This window comes from Vitis riparia, chromosome 14 (genome assembly GCF_004353265.1).
Source record: "Vitis riparia cultivar Riparia Gloire de Montpellier isolate 1030 chromosome 14, EGFV_Vit.rip_1.0, whole genome shotgun sequence".
Taxonomy (NCBI): domain Eukaryota; kingdom Viridiplantae; phylum Streptophyta; class Magnoliopsida; order Vitales; family Vitaceae; genus Vitis; species Vitis riparia.
In genome coordinates this window covers 14,493,032-14,512,402 of record NC_048444.1, presented here as the reverse complement: position 1 = coordinate 14,512,402, position 19,371 = coordinate 14,493,032, and the positions used below count along the sequence as shown (strand labels likewise).

Below are 19,371 nucleotides of genomic sequence, written 5' to 3'. Positions count from 1 at the left end.
CCTCCATTTTATCAATTGGAATTACCATTTTGCATGGGAAGCACCAGCGGAGATGAGGGTTTCCAAAATTGGATCTCCAGCGGAAAAACCCATCACAACTATCAGAATAAATGACCATGGCATCGGCTTTGGATAGCTCCTCTTGAAGGCGAAATCATCATCTTAGCTAAGCGTAGTCACAGTTAGGTTGTGAGCAATGGAGACGGTGTGCGTTTTGAGTGGTCCTGTTGAGTCCTGAGGACTGATCCTTGTCAAAGACTGGGAATGCTTCTTTCAGCTCCTGTAATTACTGCACCAGTTGTTTGATACCGACCTCTAAAAACCATGCCTTCCAAAGCGTGAATTTTCCTCAAGCATCATGTAAGCAAGATGACCAGGAAATGACATAAAATACCACTTCTCCATTTTTGAGTTGTAATGATAACCACATTATTGCGTCATTCACTTTGTACTGACTGCATCAATTTCATCAATGAAGATAATTGAAGGTGAGAGATTATCAGCAACTCTAAACAGCCCCTCACTAATTTTGGCATATTTCCCAAATATTTTTGAATTAACTCACTGCCAATCAACATGTGAGAAAATTGTCGATGTGGAGTTTACAACTGCCTTTGCAAGCAAGGTCTTCCCTGTTCCAAGCTCTTTATATAATGTAACCCCTTAGAAGGCTCGATACCAATGTCCCATTCTATTCGGAATGTATTAGAAAGAATTCAACTGCTTCTTTGATTTCCTATATCTGGGTATCTCAGCCTCCTATGTCAACATATGATTGTAATGGAGCCCTTCACCAGGGCTTGACACAAGAATGTCGCCATTTGTATTGAAGCTTACTACACAAAAGATCGGAAATATCCAGACATGTCTCCCAAAAACACCCCAACCAAGACGGCCAACCTAGCCATAATATTCAGCACCCCAAACACACCAGAAACGGAGGAATGAAAGCAGAAATATAAGCTAGAGTAAAAACTGGAAGTCCTTCCCAATACTCCTCTGCTACTTTTCTTTTCTTCCCGCTCAAGCAATGCGTGTGGACTGTATTTCCTCCCATATCTAAGCTTCTTTAATTTCTCTAGTCTCTCCTTGAATAGCCCACAGTTAGCAAAATCTCAAACAGACGACACTAAAAAAAAAGGACAACATCTCTAACTTTTCGGTGCATTCTTAAATAGATGATTCCAGAGGCAACTAGGGGCATCCCTCCAAAGTAATGAGAATCAAAACTATGGCCAAGGAGAGCACCAACACGCCACTGCCTCTAGACCCATAAAGAACTTATGACGGGCAACCATAGCCAAGGATAGTTGATCAACGGGATTCCAGTTGCAGTATAACGCTTTCAAGAAAAGCGAGCACCGGGAACAAAGTGTAAACAACAAAAATAGAGCATGGATGGAGAAAACGAAATGAAGCAACGAATCATTGAACAAAGCCCCGTCTCATACTTTAGTGGGCCTAAACAAGTGATAGAAACCAATTGGGTTTTTAATCAAAAACCAAAAGTATGATTACATGCATCTCATAGGGGAACCAAAATAAAACAAAAGAAATAGAGCATAATCTTATATTCTATAGAAACAGAGTAATCAAACATAAAATATACACAAGTGATCTCAAATTCTATAGAAATAGGCATGATTTCTAATGTCCACCCTTAATCATTGTTAGGATTATATAATAAGTTGTTAAGCTGTTAGTTTGTTATAATATGTTGTTAGTGTTGTACACGTGTAAGCAAGTTTGTTAGTGGGTAGAAACAATTGTGGTATAAATATTGAGGTTTGTTATGTAAAGATGGAAAACAAAGAATTTAATAAGAACTCCTTCCAGATTTCTCCTAGGCCCTTTCTCTCTCTCTCGCTTCTTTCTCTCTTTATTCTCTCAGTTCTAATATGGTATTAGAGCATTCAACTTCATCAATGGAGAAATCTTAACAAACCCTAGAATCTTCTTCTTCTAGTCATTTTGTCCCTATTTCATTCAATCATTTTACCTCAGTTAAGCTCGAAAATCATAATTTTTTTTTTATTTGGAGAAAACAAATTTTCTCAACAATTCGTGGTCACAATCTTTAGCATTTTGTCACTGGAGCTCGTGATCCACAGTTAAAATTTCAAAGTTCAGAAGATCGATCTTGAGGAATAGAGAATCAAGATTTTCTTGATTGGAAACAACAAGATCGACTCTTGGTTTCTTGGCTTCTTTCATCAATGTTTAAAGAAGTTCTTTCGAGGTGTGTAAATTGTGAATCTATTTTTCAAATTTGGAAGACACTTAAGATATATTTTGCTTCTCAAACACGTGCTAAAATCTTACAGTATAAAACCTTACTTTAGAACACCAAAAAAGAATCTCTGAGTATGAATGAATATCTGCTTAAAATTCGTGGTTTTGTTGATTTGCTTGTTCTTATTGGTGTGAATCTCTCTGTAAAATATCACATTAATGCTATCACATATGGATTGCCTAGTGAATACGACACATTCTTTCTCACAATTAATTCTCGAACTAAGGATTATTCAATAAAGGAAATTGAGTCTCTTTTATTAGCACAAGAGGCTAGGATTGAGAAACACGGTAAGAGTTTAAACTCTGAAACTGCTTCTATTAATATTACACAAGGTCTGGGTAACTTTGGTAGAGACAATTTTTCTCAAGGTAGAGGTTTTACTAGTAACAATCAATTTAGCCCTAATTTTGGCAGAAGTAATTTTTCTCCGAGAGGAAGGGGTGATTTTCAAGGTAGAGGTGGTTTTAACAATGCTGGTCAAAGATCCTGGAATACTTGGAATAATAATGCTACTGCTAATGCTGAAAAGCTGGTATGTCAAGTTTGCATGAAGTTTGGTCATTTTATAGATAGGTGTTACTACAAATATGATCCTAGTTTTCAATGGCCACCTCAAACACAGGTTTAGGGTGGCAACAAGCCTAACATGCAAGTCCTAATGGCTACACTAGAAAACATTTGTGAAACAATTGGTATCCATACTCGGGTGCCTCGAACCATGTGACTGCAAATGCCAATAATCTAGTTGAACACACACCATATCATGGCAATGAGCAAGTTCATGTTGGCAATGGTATGGGACTCTCTATTAAACATTGGTCTTTCATAGTTTTCCTCTCCTTTCACTTCTCAACTTCTGTCTTTAAATCATCTTCTTCATGTTCATGAAATCACAAAGAATTTGTTGAGTATATATAAATTTGCTAGAGACAACAATGTATTTTTTGAGTTCCATCCTAATTTTGGTCTTGTCAAAGATTAGGTTTCCAAAATTGTTGTTCTGGAGTTTGATTCATCACAAATTCAGCTTCAAAATCTGCTCCATCTTAAGCTTCTCTTTCACAAAGTATCACTTCCCGTCAATCCAATCCTAGTGTAAACTGTCAAGTGTCAGTACATGTTTCAGATTTCAAACCTCAGAATGGTAGTTCTACAATTAGTCTTTGGCATGACAGACTTGGTCATCCATCTTTCAAGATTATACAAACTGTTATGAGTCTTTGTAAACTTTCCAAATTCAATAAAATTCTACCCGATTCTGTATGTAAAGCTTGTTGTATTGGAAAAATACATATGCTCCCCTTTCCTACTTCTATATATGAATATCAAGAACCTTTACAACTAGTGTACTCAAATTTATGGGGACCATCACCTGTTCAATCATCCACTGGCTATAAGTACTATATATGTTTTGTGGATGCCTTTTCTAGGTATCCTTGGATCTATCTCTTAAGAAACAAATCAGATTCATTTCAAACCTTTCAGAATTTCAAGGCTCAAGCTGAATTACAGTTAGGGTTCAAAATTAAATGCCTACAATCTGATTGGGGGGTGAATTTCATGCTTTTACTGATTACCTTACTATAAATGGCATTATTCATAGAATTTCTTGTCCTCACACTCACCAACAGAACGGTGTTGTTGAGAGAAAGCATGGACATATTGTTGAGAAAGGTCTTACCTTACTTGCTAGAGCCTCAATGCCTTTCAAATATTGGGATGAATGATTCAGAATAGTCGTGTTCTTGCATAACAGGCTACCCTCTCCAGTTTCACAGGGTAAGTCTCCTTTACAACTTCTTTTTAATCATGTTCTTGATTACAAGGCTCTTAGAATATTTGGTTGTGCTCGCTATCCTAACACTAGACCATATAATAGCCATAAACTTGTCTTTCAGTCTATACAATGTACCTTTCTAGGTTATAGCCTCACTCATAAAAGCTACAAGTGTTTAGACTCCTTCGGTAGAATTTTCATATCTAGAGATGTTATTTTTTATGAAAATCTATTTCCAGTTTTAGAATCTCTTTCCTTTCAACCTCAACATTCTTCCACTTCTCAACCTCTCTCCTTAAGTCAATCACCACCAATTCTTTCTTCTGTACAACCTGCCTCTTCCATTTCTACAACCTCATCACCTATTTCCTTTGCTCTCATTCCTCATGTCAACACAGCCACTCACTTGGAAAATTGTCAAGACTCTAATGCTCCCATTGTATCATCATTTATCCCAAATACTGTTGTAAATACACACTCTATGGTCACCAGATCTAAGAAGGACATCTTTAAACCAAAAGTATACAGTGTTACCAAAGAGCCTTAGTCTGTTGATGAAGCCTTGCAAAAGAAGAACTAGAAAATAACCATGATAGATGAATATTCTGCTCTCTTGAGAAACAATATGTGGTCTTTGGTTGACCTTCTAGCTGGTAGAAAAGTAACAGGATGCAAGTGGGTTTTCAAAGTTAAAGAAAATTCAAATGGTTCTATTAACAAATATAAAGCTAGAATTATTGCAAAAGGGTTTCACCACACAACTAGATTTGATTATATAGAAACATTTAGCCCTGTTGTGAAGCTTACTACAATTAGGATGGTTCTCACTATAACATTATCGAGAAACTAGAAAATTCAACAACTTGATATCAACAATGCCTTTTTAAATGGAGATCTACAAGAAGAAGTTTATATGGAACAACCTAAAGGTTTTATTGAAAAGTCTACTTCTCATTTGGTATGCAAGCTCCACAAATCTCTATATTGTTTAAATACGCACCACGTGCTTGGTTTGAGAAACTCTACGAAGCACTTATAGGTCTTGGTTTTACATCTGCTAAATCTTATCGATCTTTATTCACAAGGTTCACTATGGATCACACTACCTTTCTCCTAGTATATGTTGATGATATACTAGTTACTAGCAACAATCCTTGTGTAATTCAATAGTTAATCTCATAGTTAAACAAGAGTTTTTCTCTTAAAGATGCTGAGATAGACTATTTCTTAGGCATATAGGTGAAACATACTACTGAAGGTCTACACTTGTCTCAAATTATGTGCACGATCTCTAATGCAAAGCCAAAATGAACAATGAAAATGGCATTAATACTCCCATGATCATTGGTTAACAACTTACAGCATTTGGAAGTTGTACTGTGAAAGATGTTTAACTCTATAGGAGTGTTGTAGGTGCACTTTAATATGTCACTATCACTAAGCCAGAAATTTCCTTTTGTGTCAATCGAGTTTATCAATATCTGAAGGATCCACAAGAAGAACATTGGCAAGCAATAAAGAGAATACTTAGATACTTGAAAAACACTATTCAATATGGACTTCATTTGACCTATTCAAGTACTTTAAATTTAGTGGGATTTTGTGATGTTGATTGGGCATCAAGTCCAAATGATAGAAAATCTACATCCAACTATTGTGTTTATCTTGGAAAAAATCTAGTTTCTTGGTACTCAAAGAAACAACATATTGTCTCTAAGTCATCTACAAAGGCAGAATACAGAAGCTTAGTTGGACTAATTGTTGAGATCACATGGTTAATTGCCTTATTAAGTGAATTGAGGATCACATTACCAAGAACTCCAATTGTATGGTGTGATAATCTGAGCATAGTATTGTTATTTTCAAATCCAGTTTTACATGCTAGAACCAAGCATATTGAGCTTGATTTGTATTTTATGCATGAGAAAGTTATTCAGAAGCTTATTGATGTGAGACATGTTCCTTCCAGTGACTAAAAAACATATCTTTTTACCAAACCTATACCTAATTCCAAATTTCCTTTGCTTAGAAGCAAACTTAGAGTTCTTGATTTAAGTACTCTAAGTTTGAGGGGGGATGTTTGGATTATAAAATAAGTTGTTAATCTGTTAGTTTGTTATGTTGTTAGTTTGTTATAATATGTTGTTAGTGTTGTACACGTGTAAGCAAGTTTGTTAGTGGGTAGAAACAATTGTGGTATAAATATTGAGGTTTGTTTTGTAAAGATGAAAAATAAAGGATTTAATAAGAACTCCTTCCATATTTCTCCTAGGTCTTTTCTCTCTCTTGCTTCTTTCTCTCTTTATTCTCTCAATTCTAATAATCATCATAATGAATCTCAAATGTCAACAAGAGATGGAACAAAATAGTGTGAAAAATGGAAGAAAATGAAGTATACAGTGACTGCACTTGGTAGGATTTGCTTAAGCGCTAATGCTCCATTTCCAGTGTTTCATTGTCTTCTCCTGCACAACATAACTTTTCCTCTGCTTTTCTTCTTCCAACTCTTATTGTTCCTCTGGTTCCTCTCACCTTCTCTTTGTTCTGCTCTTCTTCTCTCTCTCTACTCTATTCTTCACAACCCCCCTTTTTTGTTCCTCTTTCTTCTTCTATTATGCTCTTCTTCTCTTTTCTATCCAAGATGCCTTCGTATAGATCCTCCCAGAAATCTACTAGCTACTATTGTAGAAAGTCCCCCATCTTTATCATGCATGTGGAATATCCCTTATACCATGGATGTGGAGGATATTGGAGGACATTGGAAAGTCCAATCAAAATCAAAGAATGGTTATGGGAATATCAGGATGTGGTTGTGCATCTTGATTCTTTATGCATGACTCGTCCCTTTTTCAATAGGGTGCCTTCCCTTCATGTGTGGTTGTCCTTCCATTTTTATGGCAGCCCATGCCCATTGCTAAATCAAAATCCTTCCATACATGTGTGCTTATTGAAAATCTTTTCCAAAAACCAAAGCTAATTGAATCTCTTTCATCCAAAAATATCTCCAAACTATCATGATCTCGTTCCCATTATTGTGGAAATCGTGTACACCAAGGGGATCCTCTCTAACTTGCAACATTCCAGTCCCATGCAAAACAAAATAAAGATCAAAGTAAAAAGCATGCAATTGCAAATTAAAAATGAAAGTTATGCAATTAAAAAATTAATACCTCAATCACTTGTATTTTTTCAAATCAATTATCAATCATTTAGAATCAATTATTAATCACAGATATGCAACAAAAACAAAAAAAAACAAAAACAAAAACAAAATACCAGTCTCGTGCAAAAATAAAAATAAAAATAAAAAATAGAAATCATGCAATTTAAAATAAAAGTAAACATAAATACATGCACACATAAGAAAATCAAAATATTACTTCATGTAGAATCTTCAATCTCATGTAATTTTCCAAATCATGCCATAGCTCACTTAAACTCAAAATCAAGCAATCAAAACTAGGATCCAACCTGAGTGAACTTAAGCCTAGACAACCTTTAAGTGACCTGAGTGACCTAGGGTGATCCTAAGTAGGCCTAGCAAACTTAAGTGAGTCTAGGTGTGCCTAAACAAGCTAAGTGTGCCTAAATGGGCCTATGTGAACTAGAGTGGGCCTAGGTGAACCTAAGTGGGATCTAACCTAAGGACGAAAGGTGGTCAAGGTCACAATGTGGGTTTAAATGAGTCCCTCAATGAAGGGTCCATGAATGTTGCTTAAAAAATGAAGACACTGATGGGCCACCGAGGGATGACTATGAGTCAAGAGAGAAGTATAGGAAGACACCTAGTGTTACATGTGTTAAGAGGACAAAATGGAGGGTCTATAAATATGTCCTTCTTTGGTATGGATCAAGAGTGTAAGGAATATGAGTGGAAACATGAGTAATGAGTGGTATGGAGTGAACTATACCGAAAAACTAAGAAAGGACCACAAATTTTGTCCTAGCACATGACCTGATAAGCTAGAAGATGGATCAAACAAAGGAAAAGAAGAAACCTAGATAAAAGGGTTATAGGAAACCCTAGTAATGAACTAATAGACCTATGACGAATATGATGACACTAGGAAACTATGACTCTAAACGCCAAGAATGGGAAAAATAATGGCTCTAAAAGCCTAATATAAAAGAGGTGGCTCTGAATGCTAACTATGACTCTGAATGCTTAAACTACAGCTTTGAATGCCTGAACTAAAAAAATATGGCTTTGAACGCTTAAAACTACGGTTCGAACAACTAAAATTGAAAAATGTGGCTCTGAATGCCTAAACGAAAGGAGGATGGCTCTGAATGCTTAAAACTATGGCTATGAATGCCTAAACTGAAAATAAATAAATAATAAATAATAAACATTAAAAAGTGGCTTTGAACGCCTAAAATTGTGGCTCTGAACGACTAAATCGAAAAAAATGGCTCTGAACGCCTAAGCCAAAAAAGATGGCTTTGAACGCCTAAATTGAAATATGGTGGTTCTGAACGTTTAAACTAAAAAAAAAGAAAAAATGTGGCTCTAAACTCCTAAAATTGCGGCTTTAAACGCCTAAACTGAAAATAGTGACTCTAAACGCCTAAACTAAAAAAAGTGGCTCTGAACGCCTAAACTAAAAATGATGGCTCTGAATGCCTAAAATTGTGGCTCTAAATGCCTAAATTGAAAAAGAGGTGACTTTGAACTCCTAAACTGAAATAGGGTGGCTCTATACGTCTAAACTGAAAATGGTGGCTCTAAATGCCTAAAACTGTGGCTCTAAATGACTAAACATAAAAAGAGGTGGCTTTGAACGCCTAAAACTATGGCTTTGAACGCCTAAATTGAAAATAGTGGCTCTAAGTGCCTAAACTAAAAATGGTGGCTCTGAATGCCTAAAATTGTGGCTCTGAACGCCTAAACTAAAAACGATGGCTCTCAACGCCTAAACTGAAATAAGGTGACTCTAAATGCCTAAATTGTAAATAAATGTGGCTCTAAATGTCTAAAACCGTGGCTCTGAATGCCTACACTCAAAATGGTGGCTTCGAATGCCTAAAAGTGTGGTTCTTAACACCTAAACTGAAATATGGTAGCTCTCACGGCCTAAATGGAAAAATGTGGCTTTGATCATTGATTACTACTCAAAAAATGCTATTTTATAGCTTGTAATTAACTCTTTTAAACACTTTTGAGTATTAATTATTACCTTTTAACTCAATTGGCATCTTAAGGACCCTTGCAATCGTTTCTAATCAAATTATGTTAAGTTTTGGTGTTTTTGATAGCTTTTTTATCACCAAAGCAATCCAAGATTGAGGAGAGTTCTTTAGAATCCATGGCAAAGCAAATGGAAGCTCATTTACATGAAGAACCCAAGCTTTGGAGCTTTATAATCCTTTGCCAAAAGAAAATCATGAATGCAAGGAGAAGAAACAAAGAGAGAAATCTAACATGAAGAATTCAAGAGGACAACAACTGTTGGACATGTTTAGAGCACTTTCTGGAGTCCATTTCATTCATACTATATGTTGTTTCGAAGATCGGGAAGTCAGGAGTCCAACGCTTCAAACGGTGTGCAAATCAGAGCTGAAATGAAGAAGTTATTGGAAGCCAATTGCACCAAGCTGAAAGCTGATTTTACAGCTGCGAAATCAACCTTTGGCTGCGAAATGGAGACTTTCAGCTTGCGAAATCTCGCAGCCCATGTTGCATGCTGTGAAATCCACTTGAGTGCTTCCAGATATTTGTGACCGACTCTTTTAGATTTTTTCTTCAGATATTTGTTGTTTAAATCCCCATTTTCTCCTTGTAATCCACCAATCATAGGATTCCTTAGTTAGTAAGTAAGAACAAAGGGTGAATAACCTCTTATATATAGTTTTGTAATTTTCTTTACTCAGACATCTCGGGAGCTGGTTCTTAGAGACCAACTTTTTGTGTAGTTTTGAAGAAAGTAATACATAGAGCTTTGCTCTGCCTTACCTACTCATTTTGATTGTATTTTTCTTACTAGCCAAACAAGCTCTGAGGATGTTTCCTTAGAGAATGAGTGGCTAGGCCTTTTGTCTCTTGGAGTTAAGGAAGCTGGGTAAGGTGCCGAATGCAACAATTGGAAGTTTTATTGTTTCAGCTTTTAATGAAGAGAAAGTGTGACCCGTTAATGGTTTCTATGTTTTAAGTTAACTTAAAACACCTTTAAATCACCTGGGCCAACACTTGGTAAGGTAAGTGATCTCCGTCCATTGAGATGAACTAGTTTATCTCTTGTGAGCCTTTTAGAGGTGGTTCAAAGGTAGGATTTTCTAGAATAGCCAACACTTGGTAAGCTTTTGGACTCTAAGGAGACATCCATTAGTTATCTCTTGCAAGCTTGCGAAGGAAAATCTAAGGTTAAGGATCACCTTGAATGGTAAATGCTAGTGAGAGGCACGAGCCATTGCAAGATGAATCGGTAAGAGGGATTTAGTGTTTGAATCCATAAAAGGGAAGCATCTGTACCAAACCGGTTAGAGAAATAATTATGTTAAATCTCCAATGCGAGGAAAAGATTCAAGTGACCGGAACTCTATTTTTGTATTAGGAGCCTGACCCTAGTGATCCAAAAACTCCAAGAAACACTTTTCTTTGTACTTAAAATTAGTTACTATTTTTGGTTAGCTTAAAACCAATCCTTTTTCAATCAAAGTTTATGTTTTCTTTTAAATCTAACCTTGAAATGAAAAAACACCAATTCAACTTTGAATTAATATCAATTGTGAGTTGAAAACCCTTCCCAGTGAACGATCCTAGAGCCACTATGCTATGCTAGCTGAGGCTATCCTAGTACATGGTGATATAGGTTATAAATTTTGTTGATTACTCCCGTCTGAAGATTGAAATCAAGGTACACCAGTTGATTGAGCACCAATCAATAGGACATACACCAGTTGGGCACGAAATCAAACGGTGTCGTTGTCGGGGACCATTGAGAGGACAAGAATCAGCTAATACACCAACTGGGAATGAAATCAAATGGTGCCGTTGCCGGGGAAGGTGCCAACTTCAAAGTGACATTATCTTTTTAGAGTGCTTGTGATCTTCATCACAAGTTTGGTGATTTTTCTTTCATTTTACTAACTCTTTTAATTGTTTCTTCTACTTGTTCATATTTTAGCATATCTTTTAATTTAGTTTTGGTTAATCTTAGTCTTTTTGTAGTTTTGTTTTCTTTTGTTTCTTTGTTTTTGTTACAATTGATACTAGTTGTGTATGCCAAATTGGATACGAGATAGTGGAGGAAGGCTTGTGAAACTTGAAACACCTCATAACAAGGAGTTGGAATTAGGCTTGAATATCATGGAAGCTACACTTGAAGATCAGCAGTCACCATGGTCACCAGGATAATCCCAATGCATTTAGACCAATGAGGGACCGCATGCATCCACCTCGTATGAGTGCACCATCATGTATAGTGCCCCCTACAGAGCAGTTAGTAATTAGACCACATATTGTTCCACTTCTACCTACTTTCCATGGGATGGAAAGTGAGAACCCCTATGCACATATCAAGGAATTTGAAGATGTTTGTAATACATTCCAAGAGGAAGGAGCTTCAATCGACTTGATGAGGCTAAAGCTATTTCCTTTTACTTTGAAGGATAAGGCCAAGATTTGGCTTAATTCTTTAAGGCCAAGGAGTATCTGAACTTGGACTGATTTGCAAGCTGAATTCCTTAAGAAATTTTTCTCTACTCATAGAACAAATGGCTTGAAAAGATAAATTTCAAACTTCTCAGCTAAGGAGAATGAGAAATTCTATGAGTGTTGGGAAAGATACATGGAAGCCATCAATGCTTGTCTTCACCATGGTTTTGATACATGGCTATTGGTGAGTTACTTTTATGATGGGATGTCTTCCTCGATGAAGCAACTCCTCGAGACTATGTGTGGAGGAGATTTTATGAGTAAGAATCCGGAGGAAGCCATGGATTTCTTGAGTTATCTAGTTGAAGTTTCAAGGGGATGGGATGAACCGAACAAAGGAGAAGTACGGAAGACGAAGTCTCAACCAAATGCCTTTAATGCTAAGGCTGGGATGTACACCTTGAATGAAGATGTTGATATGAAAGCAAAGGTTGCAACTATGACAAGAAGATTGGAGGAGCTAGAGTTGAAAAAGATACATGAAGTGCAAGCCGTTGTTGAAACACCAGTGCAAGTCAAGCCATGTTCTATTTGTCAATCTTATGGGCACTTGGTGGAGGAGTGCCCTACAATTCCAGCTGCTAGGGAAATGTTTGGAGATCAAGCAAATGTCATTGGACAATTCAAGCCCAACAACAATGCTTCATATGGAAATACTTACAACTCAAATTGGAGGAACCATCCAAATTTCTCCTGGAAGCCAAGAGCACCTCAGTATGCACAACCAGCTCAAGCATCTCAACAAGCTTCAAATCTTGAACAAGCAATAGTGAATCTAAGCAAGGTTGTGGGAGATTTTGTCGGAGATTAGAAATCCATCAATGCTCAACTCAGTCAAAGAATTGACAGTGTAGAGAATACATTGAATAAAAGGATGGATGGAATGCAAAATGACTTATCTCAGAAGATGGATAATCTCCAATACTCAATCTCAAGGCTCACTAACCATACACAGTGCAAGAAAATGGGAGATTTCCTTCTCAACCTCACCAAAACCCCAAGGGTATCCATGAAGTGGAAACTCATGAGGGAGAATCTTCTCAGGTGAGAAATGTCAAAGCCTTGATCACTCTAAGGAGTGGTAAAAAGGTTGAGCTGCCAACACCCAAGCCACATGTTGAGAAACAAGAAGAAGAAGAGACAGAGAAGATGGAGGAAATCAAAGGAAAGAAGGAAGATAGTAGAGAAGGAAAAGAGGACCATGATTCAATAGTGAAAGCAACTCCAGAGAAAGTACTTATCAAGGAAGATGTGATGAAGAAACGTGCACCTCCACCTTTTCCTCAAGCTTTGCATGGGAAAAAGGGAATCATAAATGCATCAGAAATTCTTAAAGTATTGAGACAAGTGAAGGTCAATATCCCATTGCTAGATATGATTAAACAAGTTCCAACTTATGCAAAATTCCTAAAGGACTTGTGTACTATCAAAAGAGGGTTGAATGTGAATAAGAAAGCCTTCTTGACTGAGTAAGTAAGTGCTATCATACAATGCAAGTCTTCTTTGAAGTAAAAAGATCAGGGTTGTCCTACCATCTCAGTCATGATTGGAGGAACTATAGTGGAGAAAGCTTTGTTAGACTTGGGAGTAAGTGTGAATTTGCTACCATACTCGGTCTACAAGAAATTGGGACTTGGTGAATTAAAGCCAACATCAATCACTCTATCTCTAGCAAATAGATTAGTGAAATTTCCAAGGGGGATAATTGAAGATGTCTTAGTTCAAGTTGATAATTTCTACTATCCAGTAGACTTTGTTATTCTAGACATAGACCCAATTGTCAAGGAAACTAATTATGTTCCTATCATCCTTGGAAGGTCATTCCTTGCTACATCAAATGCAATCATAAATTGTAGGAATAGACTCATGCAACTCACATTTGGCAACATGACATTGGAACTTAATATCTTCTATATGTCTAAAAAGCCAATCACTCCGAAAGAAGAAGAAGGTCCAGAAGAGGTGTGCATCATTGACACTCTAGTGGAGGAGCATTGTAATTAGAAAATGCAAGAGAAGTTGAATGAAAGTTTTGGGGATCTTGAAGAAGGGTTGCTTGAACCCTCAGATATGCTTGCTGCTCTACAAGATTGGAGGAAGAGAGAAGAAATTCTACCTTTGTTCAATAAAAATGAAGCATAAGAAGCTGCTAAAGAGGAGACCCCAAAGCTCAATCTGAAGCCCCTACCCACAGAGTTGAAATATACATACCTAGAAGAGAATCAAAAGTGCCATGTTGTTATATCTTCATCTCTTACTACTCCTCAGGAGATGTGTCTACTTGAAGTTCTCAAGAGGTGTAAGAAAGCAATAGGATGGCAAATATCTGACTTGAAAGGCATCAGTCCTTTGGTTTGTACACATCATATATATATGGAAGAAGAAGCTAAACCAATTCGTCAACCTCAAAGAAGATTGAATCCTCATATGGAAGAGGTGGTACGAGCTGAGGTCCTAAAGCTGCTTCAAGCAGGTATTATCTACCCCATATCAGATAGCCCATGGGTGAGTCCTACTCAAGTGGTACCAAAGAAGTCAGGGATCACGGTGGTCCAAAATGAAAAGGGAGAAGAAGTTGCTACACGCCTCACTTCAGGTTGGAGGGTGTGTATTGATTATAGAAAATTGAATGTTGTGACAAGGAAGGATCATTTTCCATTGCCATTTATTGATCAAGTGTTGGAGAGAGTCTCAGGCCATGCTTTCTATTGTTTCTTGGACGGCTACTCCGGGTATTTTCAAATAGAAATCGATGTTGAAGACCAGGAGAAGACCACTTTTACATGTCCATTTGGAACATATGCTTACAGAAGAATGCCTTTTGGTTTATGTAATGCACCTACAACATTCCAACGATGTATGCTAAGTATCTTCAGTGATATGGTGGAGTGAATTATGGAGGTTTTCATGGATGACATCACCATATATGGAAGTACATTTGAAGAATGCTTAGTCAACTTAGAAGCGGTTCTGAACAGATGCATTAAAAAGGACTTGGTGCTCAACTGGGAGAAATGTCATTTTATGGTATAACAAGGAATTGTCCTTGGCCACATCATCTCCGAGAAAGGCATTGAAGTTAATAAAGCAAAGGTGGAACTTATTGTCAAATTGCCATCCCCAACAACTGTAAAAAGAGTAACGCAATTCCTTGGCCATGTAGGGTTTTACAGGAGGTTTATAAAAGACTTCTCTAAGCTTTCAAAGCTTCTTTGTGAATTATTGGCTAAGGATGCTAAATTTGTATGGGATGAAAGGTATCTAAGGAGTTTTGATCAACTAAAGCAATTCTTGACAACCGCTTCAATAGTGAGGGCTCCTAACTGGCAACTACCTTTTGAAGTGATGTGTGATGCCAGTGACTTTGCTATAGGAGCTGTTCTTGGCCAAAGAGAAGATGGAAAGCCCTATGTGATCTACTATGTAAGAAAAACATCGAACGAAGCTCAAAGGAATTACACAACCACAAAGAAAGAATTGTTAGTTGTAGTATTTGCCTTAGACAAGTTTCATGCTTATCTAGTAGGTTCTTTCATCATTATTTTCACTGACCATTCAGCCTTAAAGTATTTATTGACAAAGCAAGATGCAAAAGCAAGGTTGATTAGATGGATTCTCTTACTACAAGAGTTCAATCTCCAAATCAAAGATAAGAAAGGAGTGGAGAATGTGGTAGCTGACCACCTTTCAAGGTTGGCTATAGCACAAAATTCCCATGTTTTACATATTAATGATGACTTTCCAGAGGAATCACTTATGTTACTAGGAAACACTCCTTGGTATGCTCATATTGCTAACTATCTAGTTACTGGTGAAATTCCAAGTGAGTGGAAAGCACAAGATACGAAGCACTTCTTTGCAAAGATTCATGCCTATTATTGGGAAGAACCTTTCCTTTTCAAGTATTGTGCAGATCAAATAATAAGAAAATGTGTCCCTGAAGAAGAGCAACAAGGAATCCTCAATCATTGTCATGAGAGTGCATGTGGAGGCCACTTTACCTCTCAGAAAACAGCCATGAAGGTGTTGCAATCGGGGTTTAGTTGGCCATCACTCTTCAAAGATGTCCACACCATGTGTAGGAGTTGTGATAAATGTCAAAGGCTCGGGAAGCTAACACGAAGGAATCAAATGCCTATGGACCCCATTCTAATAGTTGATCTCTTTGATGTTTGGGGCATCGACTTCATGGGAGCTTTCCTAATGTCTTTTGGTAACTCTTATATTTTAGTGGGGGTATACTATGTTTCTAAATGGGTAGAGGCAATCCCCTGTAAACACAATGATCACAGAGTGGTTCTCAAGTTTCTCAAAGAGAACATCTTCTCAAGATTTGGGGTACCCAAGGCCATAATCAGTGATGGGGGTACTCATTTTTGCAACAAGCCTTTTGAAACCCTTTTAGCCAAGTATGGGGTGAAGCATAAGGTAGCTACACCTTATCACCCTCAGACTTCCGGGCAAGTTGAGCTAGCAAACAGGGAAATCAAGAATATATTGATGAAGGTGGTGAACATAAGCAGAAGAGATTGGTCTGTTAAGCTCCATGATTCACTATGGGCATATAGAACAACTTATAAGACTATTCTTGGCATGTCTCCTTATCGCCTAGTCTATGGCAAAGCATGTCATCTCCCTATGGAAGTTGAATATAAGGCTTGGTGGGCAATCAAGAAGGTAAACATGGACTTGATTAGAATCGGGGCAAAGAGGTGCTTAGACCTTAATGAGATGGAGGAATTAAGAAATGATGCCTACATCAATTCCAAAGTTGCAAAACAGAGGATGAAGAGATGGCATGATCAGTTAATCTCCAACAAAGAATTCCGGAAAGGACAAAGAGTCTTACTCTATGACTCAAGGCTCCACATCTTTCCTGGGAAGCTGAAGTCAAGGTGGACAGGCCATTTCATTATTCACCAAGTGCATCTCAATGGAGTGGTGGAACTACTAAATTCCAACAACACAAACACTTTTAAAGTCAATGGTCATCGTCTCAAACCATTCATGGAGCCATTCAATCAAGATAAGGAGGAATTCAACCTCCTTGAGCCACATAAATCCTAACCAAAAAGGGGTTAGATGGACTTGGTCTTGCCAAAGTCCATATATTTGCTTAATTTTTCCAATTTATTTGCTTTATTAATTGTTTTTATTGTAATCTTAGTCTTAATTTATGTTATTTTGATGTAACTTAGACTTTTTGAATGATCAAATTTAGGAGGAAATGCAAAGGAGGTGAAGGAAGGTCTCAGGGAACCAAAGGAGCTCAAAATCAAGGAAATTCATTGGCCTGCGAAAATTTCACAACCAAATAGCTCCTCTACGAAATGAGGCTTCCTCTGCAAAACCATTTCGCAGCTAAAAAGCCCCCTCTACGAAATCGAGGTCTTGTTGCGAAACAAGCCTTCCTCTGTGAAATCATTTTGCAACCCAAGCCCCACCCCCTATGAAAATTTTCGCAGCTGCGAAACACTCCTCAGGCACACACGTGTGCCATTTCGCAGCCCAAATACCCATTTCACAATTGCGAAATGGCTGGAAAATCCTCTAAAGCTTCATTTCGCAGCTGCAAACACCTCCTTGGCACATGAGTGCCATTTCGCAGCCCCACACTCCCATTTCGCAGCTGCGAAGTAGCCTGCGAAATCACTCCTTGGCTGCGAAATGAGCCTTCTCCTGCGAAAAGCTCAACCATCACTTAAATCCTAACTTGAGCCTTTAAATTGCTAAATTCCATTTCGCACCGGTCATTTGCTCTGCGAAAACCCCCCCTCAAGTGCAAAATTGAGCCAAACCAGAGCGTCTTCTCCAAGGGGATTCCAAGGGACCTCCACCTGAAGCAAAGCCCCCCACGCACCTCCAGCCACCCTCTCTCAACCTTCTCCAAGTTGGCCATGGCCAAAACACGAGGAGCCAAGACCCCATCTCCATCAGCCCGCACCAGAGCATCGAGAGTCTCGCCTGTGCAAGACTCCATGACTGAGCCTTCACAGCCACCTGCTGTCCCATCTTCAATAGAGGGACCACCTCTGAGTCTTCCTTTGAGACGATATGAGACGAGGAGACCACCCACTACACCAAGGGCAAGCTATTCTCGTCCTAAGAAGTCAGCTAGTCGCCCTTCTAAGAAGAAAGCAAGGATATCAACTCTAGTTAAGCCGTCAGAGCCTTCATCAAAGCCTTAGTCGCCTACTACAAAGTCTCAGATCCCTTCTGGGATGACTCCTCAGGTGATTATCAGGCGGCCCATGGTCACTCGGCCACCCATAGAGGGCAATTTGGATTGCTGGGCTAGGCCATTCCACTCCGAGCTTTGCTTTGATAGAGAAACCTTCAGGCTTCAGCCAAAGCTCAGAGATTCATTCCATCTGCTACAAAGGTACCATTTGGAGCACCTAATGACTCCAAGGGATTTCTTCTATCCTCGTGTAGCATTAGACTTTTATCAGTCTATGACTACGCATCGCGTCTGGGATTTTCTGTCATCCACTTCACCATTGACGGATGTCATGGTATCTTGGAAGCCAGACACATAGTAGAGGCCCTGCGCATTCCTTATGAGCCAGCACGTCTAGAGGATTATAGAGTGTGGGCTCATCCTTCTCAGAGTGATATGGTTCATATACTGTCCAGGGGGACATTCACATGCCTATATCTTTTGAGGAATGAGCTCCTACCCAACATGTTCTTTATCGATGCACTTCTGCGCCACAACATTTATCCACTTCAGCATATGGTGCAGAGGAGAGGAGCTTTACTAGAAGCCTTGTTCAGGATATTAGAGAGATTTTTCTTTGGCCCTCATCATCTCATCATGGCCGCTCTTCTTTACTTTGAAGAGAAGGTCCATAGGAAGAAGCTGTTGAGAGCGGATGCCATTCCATTTCTATTCCCGAGATTGTTATGTCAGATCTTGGAGCACTTGGGGTATCATTTTGAGCCTCAGCTTGAGCGCAGACACATTTGCCGAGAGATATTCACTCTCGACAAATGGACTAGTATGACAGCCTATGACGCACAGCTAGGAGCCCCAACTGGGCTAGAGCATCTAGAGATACCACAGCCAAAGCATCCAGAGGAGCCACGGTTGGTTGAGATACCTGCGGACATGAGAGCACCTGCCCCTATAGTACCCTCTACAGGACCTATGCCTGACGTTGCTTCTTCTACTCCTCCTGCCACACTAGGGACTCCACCAGTTGTACCAGCTGCATCCGAGCCTCATCCATCTGAGTCTAGGATTGCCATATCCATTTCAGAGTTCAGAGGCCTATGTCATACTTTGCAGATATTAACCGCTACTCAGAGCATCCTGACCCAACAGATGGCGGCCATACGTGCCCATCAAGATCAGCTTATCGCCACCCAGACCCAGCATACTGCCATCCTTAGGCAGATATAGCAGCATTTGGGTATTCTATCCCCACCTGAGCACAATATGCCTATCCCATTAGAGCCTACAGATCCATCCCAAGGCCCTCCTCTAGCCGAGCAGACTATGCCCCCTGAGGAGACAACTACAGGACAGATAGAGGCATCCATCCCGAGCATTCAGACTTCTACAGCCAAGCCATCATTTCCACATGATCCTCCCACCACCATCTGATCATTTACCTAGTTCATTTTCTGTATTTCTTTACT

At 38.7% G+C, this 19,371-nt stretch overlaps 1 protein-coding gene across 1 annotated transcript in view; it reads left to right on the top strand.

The window, feature by feature from the left end:
- The window catches only part of LOC117930479, a 33,302-nt gene extending 14,170 nt beyond the window's left edge, over positions 1 to 19,132 (top strand). The window contains exons 2-7 of the mRNA XM_034851133.1: positions 14,142 to 14,232; positions 14,959 to 15,150; positions 15,230 to 15,233; positions 15,356 to 15,712; positions 15,959 to 16,185; positions 18,641 to 19,132. Of these exons, the coding sequence (XP_034707024.1) occupies positions 14,142 to 14,232; positions 14,959 to 15,150; positions 15,230 to 15,233; positions 15,356 to 15,712; positions 15,959 to 16,185; positions 18,641 to 19,132 (1,363 nt within the window). The remainder of the gene's footprint in view (positions 1 to 14,141; positions 14,233 to 14,958; positions 15,151 to 15,229; positions 15,234 to 15,355; positions 15,713 to 15,958; positions 16,186 to 18,640) is intronic.
- The last annotated feature ends 239 nt before the right edge of the window (positions 19,133 to 19,371 follow it).